This window comes from Callospermophilus lateralis, chromosome 11 (assembly GCF_048772815.1).
Source record: "Callospermophilus lateralis isolate mCalLat2 chromosome 11, mCalLat2.hap1, whole genome shotgun sequence".
NCBI lineage: Eukaryota > Metazoa > Chordata > Mammalia > Rodentia > Sciuridae > Callospermophilus > Callospermophilus lateralis.
This window is the reverse complement of record NC_135315.1, coordinates 26,405,494-26,417,604: the sequence shown is the minus strand read 5'-3', so window position 1 is coordinate 26,417,604 and position 12,111 is coordinate 26,405,494. Positions and strand designations below refer to the sequence as shown.

The 12,111-nt window shown below is 35.0% G+C and overlaps 1 protein-coding gene across 4 annotated transcripts in view; it reads left to right on the top strand.

Annotated features, from left to right (window-relative positions):
- The window catches only part of Spag9 (sperm associated antigen 9), a 130,443-nt gene that overhangs the window by 64,610 nt on the left and 53,722 nt on the right, over positions 1-12,111 (top strand). For all 4 annotated transcript variants that reach the window (XM_076871020.1, XM_076871019.1, XM_076871018.1 and 1 more), the window contains 2 exons: positions 6,475-6,682; positions 7,222-7,321. In XM_076871020.1, the coding sequence (XP_076727135.1) occupies positions 6,475-6,682; positions 7,222-7,321 (308 nt within the window). The remainder of the gene's footprint in view (positions 1-6,474; positions 6,683-7,221; positions 7,322-12,111) is intronic.

Below are 12,111 nucleotides of genomic sequence, written 5' to 3'. Positions count from 1 at the left end.
GAATCTAGTTACTTATTTGTAATTTTGTCTTTACTTTCAGCTTATAAAACCTTAAAATCTGAAAAGTTAAGCTGGGTGTGATGGCACACACCTGTAATCCCAGCAGCTCAGGAGGCAAAGGCAGGAGCATCACAAGTTCAAAGCCAGCCTCAGAAAAAGCAAGGTGCTAAGCAACTCAGTGAAACTCTGGGTCTAGATAAAATATGAAATAGGGCTGGGGATGTAGCTCAGTGGTTGAGTGCTCCTGAGTTCGATTCCTGGTACCGTAAACAATCAATCAATCAAATAAATAAATAAATAAATGGTAGACAGATTTAACAGAGTTGCTTGGCCCTTTATTTAACTTATTTCAAATGAAGGCAGGCAGGCTACTTGGGTAAAACACTACATTGGAATATGTAGTATTTGTAAGCTGTTCTTAATGGAATAATCTATTTTCTATAATTATGCATGTAGTTTATTAGAAAATAGTGATGGTGTAATGCCAAATAACATATGACATATATATTCACCCTAGCACTGAGTGCATGACCCATTTGATGAATGGAACAACTAAAAATATTTTGAAAGGCTTATAGACTTTTAGCCTGATATATAATACCAGTAGGAAAATATACAAAGACCACATTGTTTCAACCATGGTGTCTCAAGTGAAACCAAAATATTGAGTCTTTGTTGTGGTGATGGTAAAAAAAAAAAAACAAAGAATTTACCATCTTAATAATTTTTAAGTATATCCATATTAGTGTGAAACAGATTTCAGAGCTTTTTCACCTTGCATATCTAAAATTCTATACCAGTTACATGGTAATTTCCCTCCCTCCAACCTTGAAAACACCATTACACCTTGTTTTATGAATTTGACTCCATGTATTAAATACCTCATGTAAATAGGATCATATTGTATTTGTTTTTTTGAGACTGGTTTATTTCACTTAGCATAATGTCCTCGTCCCCATATGATAGGGCATGGTAGGATTTCTTTTTTTTATTAAGGGCAAATAATATTCCATCGTATGTATCACCTTTCATTTATACAATCGTCTATTAGTGGCAAATTTGGGTTGCTTCTACCTCCTGGCTACTGTGAATAATAGCTCATATGGTGCAAATGTGACTGTACAAATAAGCTCTTTTGAGACCCCCTTTTCACTTTTCAGTATGTATCCAAAGTGAAATCGCTGGATGATATGGTAGTTTTTATTTTTTTAAAAAATTATTGTGAGGAATCTCCACATTGTTTTCTAGAGCAGTTATGTTGTTTTGACAGTTCTGCCAGCAGTGTTCAGGGATTCTAGTTTCTTCACATCCTTGCTAGGATTGTTACTCTGTTTTTCAAATTGAATAATAGCTATCCTATTTGGAGCAAGATACTATTTCATTGTAATTTTCTGGTTCCTTTGTTTTTGTTTTGGTGACACCTGGAATTGAACTCAGGGCCTTATGAATGCTAGGTATATGCTCTACCACAGAGCCACATGTTAGCCATAGGTATTTGGGCTTGTTGCTTTCATTCTGTCTTTAGTTGGAGACACAATACAAGAATGTCATGCCCCTTCCCAAATGCTATAGCAAAGACTATGTTTAAGTATAATCTTGGGAGTATTATATCACCACTGCCTGGGAGACCAAGGAGAAATAAATACCTCTTTTGACAACTATCTGCCTAAAATACAGAGCTTTTCTTTCTCATGCTACATCCCTGGGATCTAGTTGTCAGAGTGACTTTGTTTTAAAGAGCATAAAATCTTTTTGTGCAGCAAACGTAAAAAGTGGAGGTAGATTACTGATACATAAATCTTATTATTCAGATAGCCTATGATATCATTTTCTTTTGAGATCTTAATTTTCGACTTCCTTCTAGCCTGAAATCTTTGGATCCCTGAGATATTATAGTCCTTTTCCTGTTTTAGGTTCACCTTTTTCCTGGCTCTTTTTACTTCATGCATTCAGGTTCATAAATGAATTTGGGAAAGTGGGCTTTTGTCCATGAGTTTATATTGTTAACTCTTTAATTATTAATTAAAAAATTTAAGATGACAATGACCAGGCTTTGGAAGAAGTGTGTTGATGGCTGGAATGGTAAGGATAAAGAAGAAATATTTTCTCTACTTTTATTTAAGTGGAAAATGTCAAGTCCAAGACTGACTTCAAATTATTTTTTTTTCAAATAGTTTCAAAGGCATATGATTTTCTTAGTATAGATGAGCTTGATATTCTATAACACTTTCTGAATCCACAGTCTGGATGGATTTGAGAGCTTTCATTAGGACTATGGAGTTTTATATTCTTAAACATGTGTTACATTCTGAACCTTTGAAGGATGGGAATTCATGTATATGATAACACAAATACGAATTAGCCAGGCTGTTAGATGAACCAAATAATATCCACCACCCTCCCCTTTTCTTTTGGTACCAGGGGCACTCAACCCCTGAACCAAACCTTTTTATTTTTTATTTTGAGAAAGGGTCTTATTGGGTTGCTTATAGTCTTGCTAAATTGCTGAAGCTGGCCTTGAACTGTAATCCTCCTGCCTCAGCCTCCTGAGCTGCTAGGATTACAAACGTGTATCACCACACCATAAGGGACTTTTATTTTTTATTGAGTGCATATCAAAGCAAAGACAAAGAGTCACTCTGGGATGGTGATGGCTTATAGTTACTTGTCTTTTCTATAGTCCTCTTTGGCTCCAGAAACATTATTATCAAAGTTTATGACTCAACTCTAAACAAGATAATTTGCTTGACTTAGTAGGGTTTTGTTGTTATTGTTGTTTGTTTATTTTGTTTTGCCATGTGGGGGATTAATCAGGACTTCCTTCTGTGTGTCATATATTAGGTGCCAATCACCAGCTCAAGGAAATAGCAGTTTTATGTTTTAACTTAAGGAAGGTGGAGATGATGGAGTATTAAACTATTTCTTTCTTTGAATCGTCTGTCTTTTCACTGGAATTAAGTCCAGTGTTTGAGGTCCACAGAAGAAAATAATTGTATAATTTTGCTAACTTTATTAGCATATGGTTAGTATTGTAATTGAGATGACAGATGATTACAAAGTTAATCTTAAATGCAAGCCATTAAAAATGCTTTCTTTATTCATAAAAAGTATAAATAAGTATGAAGGCTTTTCCCCCTCAAAACTTTATCTCAAATTGAAGAAAAGTTCATGTAGTTCTATTCATTTGAATTTGTTTAGAATTTATTTACTTTTTCTCCTAAAAGTACCAGTTGCCTATTAGAAACAGAAAAGCTAAAAAGTGTCACAAAAAAGAAAATAAATTTTATTCCCTATGCTTAGTTGATTTACATGCTTTTAAAAAAACTTTGGGACCAAGAGCCAGGAGTGATGGCTTATGGCCTGTAATCTTAGCCAGCAACTTGGAAGGTTGAGGCAATCAAGGCTGCCTCATCAACTTTGATGAAACCCTGCCTCAAAATAAAAAAGAGCTGGGGATATAGGAGACTGGGAAGTCTATGATCAAGACTGGCAGCTTCAGTGTCTGCAGAGGGCACAGTTCCTGGTTCTCAGATGACACCTTCTTGCTTTGTCTGTACACGGTAGAAGGATTAAGGACTGTCTCTGGGGTGTCCTTTATAGGGGTATTATATTCGTACTCATGAGGGCTCTAGCCTCAAGATCTAAGCATCTCTCAAAGGTCTCACTCCTTACATTATATGTTGAAGTTTCAATATAGGAATTTGGGGAGGATAGACAAACATTCAGACCATAGCAGTAGACATCTTTGATATTTTGTATTTTATTTATGGTATATATTCATATATAGATTTACTACTCTTAGTATATACTGTAAGTCTGAAGTTTCCATTCTTTGTTGACTCTTGAAAATTCTCCCCTATTACCACTATAATTCAGTGGTAGAGTGCCCCTCTTCAAACCCCAGTATTGCACAAAACAAAAGAATCTTTGGGACCATACTTCTTATATTGTTTTATATTCTAATATATTATTTTAGTTGATGATGCTTTATAAAAATGTATTAATCCATGTTGTATTTGCAAAACTTTCTTTTTTTGTGTGTTTGTGGTGCTGGAGATGGAACCCAAGGCTTTGTGCATGCTAGGCCAATGCTGTACCACTGAGCTACACCCCTAACCCCTTCAACGCAATTTTAATTGCTGCATAGTGTTCAGTTGCACAAATGTATCATAATTTGCTTATTCTCCTATCTTGAATCATTAAGGTTGTTTGCAGTATTTTATTGTGATAAGAACCACTAACATGAGTTTTACCCTCTTTAAATTTTAAATCTACAATATATTATTGTTGACAGTTTTGTCTAGTATTGTACAATAGATCTCTAGAGCTTAATTATCTTGCTCAAGTGAAATTTTCTGGCTTTTGGTTAGTAACTCCTCATTTCTCCCTCCCTGCCATACCACTCTCCCCACCCTGCTCCTGATAACCGGCATTCTACTCTGTTTCTATAAACTTGTTTGGGATTTTTTTGCTGTTATAAATGACAGCATGTGTACATCTTTAACTATTTCTTGAAGAATATATACTTCTCTCTAATGTAACATAAGCATTTTACTGTATTACTGAAAATTCATTTTACATAAATATTATACTCTAAAATGGATATATTGTTTTATTTTTCTTTTAATAGATCCAAAGTCCAAGTGGAAATTCGATTTTGGTAAATGGATCATTGTCTGCCATGGATATACACAAAATGATGATTGATAAAATAACCAGTAGCTGACCAGTTATTGTATAAGTGCAAGTATAGTCATTTTTAAAAGTTGAGAATAGCAAGAATGTACTGGAACCAAGGGTCTTAAGCAGACACTTCAGTTTTATCCATGTGTTAGAACCCAAATTTACCAATACAGCTAAAATATTTCAGAATCTGTTTTTTTTTTTTTTCCTTATCCTCTGCTCCTGGGGATTAAACTCAGGACCTCCAGTATGCTAGGCAAATGTTCCACCACTTAGTTACATCCTCAGCCCTTTTTATTTTATTCTGAGACAAGGTCTCTCTAAGTTGTCCCAGCTGGCCTCAAGTTTGTGATCTTCCAGTTTCAGCCTCCTGAGTAGCTGAGATTACAGGCATTTGCCATTGTGCTGAGTGATATTTCAGAATCTTAGTGGATTACTCCACACTGGATGTACCAGTTCTTTAATTTTCTTCGTCCTTTAACTTTCTACATTTCTCATCAGTTAAAAAGAAAAAAAAAAAAAAAAGGCTGGTATAGGGTATAGGGGAACTGTTAAATTATGTAAGTATAATTACCGTGAGAAATTGTAACAGCTGACATTTTAAACATGTAGTATGTATGAAGTGCATTGCTAAACTAGTATATAGAAAAATTTATAATAATCCTATAAAGTAGATACAGATTACAGAATATAGTTATAGAAAGAATGTATAATCTACCTGAGATCATACATTTAGTGAATGGTAAATTTATTGAATTTACCCTTGTTCTTATTTAGCAGTAGTAAAACTTTTGTTTTTTCCTTCCCTCTTTAAGAGAGAGTACCTCATTGTGTTACCCAGGTTGGCCCTCAACTTCTAGGCTCAGCTGATTCTTCTGCCTCAGCCTCCTGAGTAGCTGGACTACACTATTCCTGGCTTAGAAGTAGACTTTTTGTCATGTTCTATTCTCCATAGACCTTTGTACTTTGCTCTAAAAGAATTATATCATTCTTTATCCATTGGACAGTTTTTAATTCATTATTTTGGACCTTTTTGAAAATCTATTAAAAACTGTACATTCTTTTTCAGAAAAATTTACTGTACATAGATTTTGCATACATTTTCATATGAACATGTGTCCCTTTAACTCTATTTGGAGATCCTAGAATAGTAGTTTATATTAAATTTAAATGAGTATATGAATCACCTGGGTTGCTTGTAAAATTGTAGATAACCTGACCTCACTGTTAAAGTTGGGTGCATTAAGTAGGGAGTTGGATTTAGAATCTGTCTTTTTGACAAATACTTAAGTGATTTGGATGGCAGGATGTTTTAAGATCACAAAACTGTCCTGAATCATTGCTGAATTAATTGCTGTTTTAGAGCAGCTATTACAAAGTATTATTAACAAATGATTGTGTAGTTTTATAATTTTATTACTAATACATCTTTAGTTTCCAGTTTTCTGTTTAGAAAAATCTCATGTATGTTTGGAAAAATATGTTCTACTTAAATATTATTTGCAAATGATCTAGACAGATTATTTATTGGTAATCAGTGACTCTTCATTGCCTGTTTTTCTTTTCTTTTTCTTTCTTTCTTTTTTTTTTTTTTTAAGGGGGTAGGACTTTCTCTAGTACAGTTGTTTCTTAGCTCTTTTTCCCCCAATGCTTGGGTTTACACCCAGGGCCTTGCACATGCTAAGCATGCACTCTACCACTGAGCTGTGCTCCCAGCCCCTAAATGATTTCTAAGTGGTTTAGAATAAATTATTCAGTTAAAATTGCCTCCTTAATTATCTTTATTTGTAGGATGAACTTTCTGATGTTAGCCAAGGTGGATCTAAAGCTACCACTCCAGCATCAATAGCTACTTCAGATGTGGCAGCAATTCCTCCTGATACTCCCTTAAAGGAAGATAATGAAGGATCTGTGAAGGGTACTGACTCACCAAATAAGTCAGATATAAGCAAACATATTGAAGTGCAGGTAGCCCAAGAAACTAGAAATGCATCTACAGGTAAGTGACCCTAGTTCTTAATCAACAAAATGTTGAGTAAAACTCAGATAATGTGGGAATGAGAAGAATGTATTGGGGTGTTGCCTGCTTTAGATATATAAAGATGGTAGATAATTCATTATATTTAATGTAAATAAACATTAAAGAGATAATAAAGTTTTGGAAAGAGATATTGGGGGTTGGGAGGCTAGAGAGCTTAAAAGGCAGGAGGACAACCCTTTTCTGTCCTCTACCTAATATGTTAATCTGTTACTTTAGTTTTTCTATTTTTCACCCCTTACATAGAAATGGAAGCAGTGCCTTGCACCACTACACTATGTCCCCTCAGGAAACACAAATGAAAACTTAATAATTTCTAAGATTGACTATTAACTGAATGTATGACATTGGCTAACCCTATGTTTCCTAGAACCCATTTTAAAAATGATTGCATTTTTAAAATATTTAAATGATATATTCACAACCATAAAAGCAACAGGATTTGCATATGAAGGCATGTATGATACACGTTTTGTTTATTTCATCATGTCCTTCTTTAGGCTCTGCTGAAAATGAAGAGAAGTCAGAAGTTCAAGCAATCATTGAGTCCACTCCTGAATTGGATATGGACAAAGATCTCAGTGGATACAAAGGTTCAAGGTACTGAAAGTGTCAGATTAAGACATTTTATCTTTCCTTTTCCTTACTTTTATCATAAGCACTCTATTCTCTGGCATGTGACCAGACAAAAGCAGTTTATGTTTTTCTGAAGAAATATTGGCATTATATTCCAATTTCTGTTCTTGAAAGTGAACATTATACATGGATTAAACTGTGAAATGTTATTCTTGCAGCATCAGAGATTTGGCGTACAGGGATGGATGGTGTCTTTGTTTTGTACTGCTATAACACTATCTGAGAGTAATTTAGAAAATTTAGAGTAATTTAGAAACAGATTTATTTAAACAGAGATTTATAAGAGATTTATTCTCTTCCAGCTTGAAGGCTAGGAAGTTCAAAAACAAGGTGCTGCAGTTTTGTTTGTCTGGTGAGGACTACTCTTTGCCTCCCAGATGACACCTTGTTGCTGCATCCTCTGGAGGAGAGGAATGTGGTATCATCACATGGCATATGACAGGAGGGCAAGTTGGCCTAATGCCATGCGAAGCCTCTTTATGAGGGCCTTTATCCATTCAGGAGGGAGGAGCACTCATGATCTAATCACTCAAAGGCACTACCTCTTAATAATATCACATTGGCAACACCAGGAGGGGACACATTTGTACCATAGTAGATGTGGGAAAGGAAAACTAAGAGGTATTCCATATTTTTTTTTTTAAGAGAGAAGAGAGAGAGAATTTTTTAATATTTATTTTTCAGTTTTCGGTGGACACAAAATCTTTATTTTATTTTTATGTGGTGCTGAGGATCGAACCCAGCGTCCCATGCATGCCAGATGAGCGTGTTACCGCTTGGAGCCACATCCCCAACCTGGTATTCCGTATTTTCTATAAACTTGAGGAAACAAAGAAGAGAGTTGAAGGAAGTAATAATTTGAGCAACCTTTGTTCCTTTCTCCAGATAAGGAAAAAGAGAAAGTACTTTTGCCTTCCTTAACTAATGATCTCCATTACTAAAAGAAAATAGTCTCATTTCAGTGTCATTTTACAGGAGAAGGCTGTTTAATGGTGGAAGAAAATGGTTAAGAATGGTTAAGTTGCATCTTTTTTTTTTTTTTTTAAAGAGAGAGTGAGAGAGAGAGAGAACTTTTTGATATTTATTTTTTAGTTATCGGCGGACACAACATCCCTGTTTGTACGTAGTGCTGAGAATCGAACCCGGGCCGCACGCATGCCAGGCGAGCGCGCTACCACTTGAGCCACATCCCCAGCCCTAGGTAGCATCTTAATCAAGGTTATCTGAAATATGTTGATGTTTGAAAATGTCAGATAGAAACTATTGACTATATTCAGATTTCTTCCATAAATTTTATCTTTTAATTAATTAATAATGACCATAAAAATACATGCCATTTATGGGCTGGGCTTGTGGCTTAGTGGTAAAGCACTTGCCTAGCCTGTGTGAGGCACTGGGTTTGATACTCAGCACCACATAAAAATAAATAAAAGTCCAACAACAACTAGTAAATTAAAAAAAAAAAAAAAAAGAATACATGCCATTTATTAATCTCTGCTAATCCATTGTGCATTACACTATAGAAGTTAAAAACATACACCCAAGAATAAGACTATATGAGTTCAAATCTTGGCCTTGGATTTGAATTTTAGGTTTCTTTATCTGTAAAAGGGGATTATAATAATACCCCAGATAGTTATGAGGACTAAATGAGTCAATGTACTTTAAATCATTGGCAAAGTGAACCAGGCACTATGGCACATACCTTATAATCCCAGTGATTTAGGAGGCTGTGGCAGAAGGATCACAGATTGAGGCTTTGCCTAATCAATTTAGCAAGGCCCTGTCTCAAAAATAAAAAAAATAAAAAAGTTGAAGCTCAGTATTAGACTGCCCCTGCATTCAACTCTCAGTACTGTAAAAAATAAAATCACAGGCAAAGTACCCCATTCAACAAAAGTTGACTAATAGTTTTCATCATTATTTTATATAATTCTGTTGTAATTTTCACTAACCTTATGAAGTAGATGTTTTCATTCTCATTTTACAGATAAAGAAACTCAAAAAAGTATAGTAACTTATCCAAAATCACCAAACTAGCAAAAAACAGAGCTGAAATCAGAGTGTAAAATGAAACTGGCATATATATATATGTATACAACTAACATATATATAAATATATATATATGTTAGTTGTAGATGGACATAATACCTTTATTTTATTTGTTTGTTTGTTTATTATGTGGTGCAGGGGGTAGACAACCAGTGCCTCATACATGCTAGGCAGGTACTCTACCACTGAGTCACAACCCCAGCTGAAACTGGTTAAGAAATTCACCTTCTTCTAAGCATAGATTTAACTACTTATTTATATAGCTTGGATCTGTTGTAACTTTTGACATTTTGGACCTCTTTAAATTTAATATTTTATTTTATTTTTTGTTTGTTTATTTATTTATTTATTTATTTATTTATTTTTTGCAATTGTGGAGATTAAACCTAGATCCTCACACATGTTTACACATATTCCCACGGAACTCATCCACAGCCCTTTTTTATTTTATTTTGAGTTAGGATCTCACTAAGTAGCCCAGTCTGTCCTCAAACTTTGAGACTCATTTTCTTGGCTTAGCCTTAAATTTTATTCTTAATAGAATAAGTGTCTGAAAATTTAAAGTCAAATAATACTGTAGAATTATAATTTTATCTCAACTTTTGCTAGTATTCATTGTTTCTTTTTTTAATATTTTATTTTTTAGTTATAGTTGGACACAGTACCTTTATTTTATTTATTTATTTTTATATGGTTCTGAGAATTGAACCCAGTTCCTCACACATGCTAGGCAAGTGCTCTACCACTGAGCCACAAACCCAGCCCCTCATTGTTTCTATTATTATAATAACTACCAATATTAATCACAGATTATCCACAGAATGAAATATAGTTTAATTTCCTTTCTTTTCAACTTTGTGTTTTTCTGAAATTATTGTAGTCTTAGAGGTTAAATTTGCTGAAGATTGAGCCCCTGTGGTAGGCAGGTGCTCTACCACTGAGCTTTTATGTGGTGCTGAGAACTGAACCCAGTTCCTCACACATACTAGGCAAGCACTACACTGAGCCACAATACCAGCCCCCCTCACCCTGTATATTTCTCAAGTATAAACATCCTTATGACCAAACCAGAATCTTTTCTAGAGCTCTCCCTCCCGTGGCCTTCTATTGGCCATTCATCAATCTGGACTGCGGTGTTTGCTCTGGTTCTGAGATATGCTTCATTATTAACCTCAGGAATTTTCTTTCACCTCTATTTCCTAGCTCCCAAAGCATCCCACTTCTTCATTTCTGCCTTTATTTCTACAGTGCTTATTCTTACTAGCTTTCTGGGCAAAGGATGCATGAGCTATAATTTTTTTGAGAACTGAGAACTGTGACAAATATCATTTGTAGATGTGTTTCATAGTTTGACTAAATATAGAATTATAGGTAGGAAAACTTTTTTTTTTTTTTTTTTAGAATTGCAGAGATATGGTTTCATTATCATGTTGAGTTCAAAGTGGTGCCATTTAGGTTCACAAGTCTTTGTATATACTCTTCAGACTTAGGTCTTATTGTTTGGTTTTTGATTGTTTAAAAAAAATCATTAATCTGTACTTGGTTTATCTTCTTATACAAACTAAGTCCTTTTACCTGAAAATTCTTATATCCCAGGTATGAGAAATTCTCTATGTCTCCTTATTTTTGTTTCTTTTTTTTTAGAGGGACAGAGAGAGAATTTTTTTTTAATATTTATTTTTAGTTTTTGGTGGACACAACATCTTTATTTTTTTTATTTTTATGTGGTGCTGAGGATCGAACCCAGCGCCCCACGCATGCCAGGCGAGTACACTACCACTTATTTTTGTTTCTTACTCCTGTTCTAAAACATTTGTTAGGCAGATATCAAGCATATTGGACTGATCCTCATCATTCCTGCTCCCTCTTTTCTATCTCCTCTATTTTTTATTTAATTTCAAGCAAAACTTGATTTTTTTCTCCCCTTCGCCCAAAGTTTTTCCTTGTTCTTGAATGGTTGCTTCTTAAACCATTTGCTGTTCTTGTTTGGATGCAATACTTATTCTGGAAAATTTTTTTTGGTTTAATATGTTGCTGCTGCTGCCTCATTGTTTGAGTTAGCACCTCCTTCACATACTCTTTTTTTTTTTTTTTATTTTTAATTTTTTTCAACTGCAGATGGACCCAGTATCTTTATTTATTATTTATTTTTTATTTGGTGCTGAGGATCAAACCCAGTGCCTCACATGTGAGAGTCAAGCACTCTACCACTGAGCCTCATCCCCAGTCTCCATACTCTTTTGTTTGGACTCTTTCATAATAGTCTTCTCTTTGCGGGGAGGGGAGATGGGAGTGAGGAGGTGGGAGTGGGGTGGGTAGTGAGAATTGAACTCAGGACTACTTGACCACTGAGCCACATCCCCAGCCCTATTTTGTATTTATTATTTAGAGACAGGGTCTCACTGAGTTGCTTAATGCCTTGCTTTTGCTGAGGCTGGCTTTGAACTCAAAATCCTCCTGACTCGGGGCTGGGGATGTGGCTCAAGCGGTAGCGCGCTCGCCTGGCATGCGTGCGGCCCGGGTTCGATCCTCAGCACCACATACAGACAAAGATGTTGTGTCCGCCAAATACTAAAAAATAAATATTTAAAAAAAAAAAAAATCCTCCTGACTCAGCCTCCTGAGCCACCGGGATTGCCTGGCTCCCCCATAAAAAAAAAGTTTTCTTTAAATGTCTGGCATTCTGTGACTGTTTTGTGTA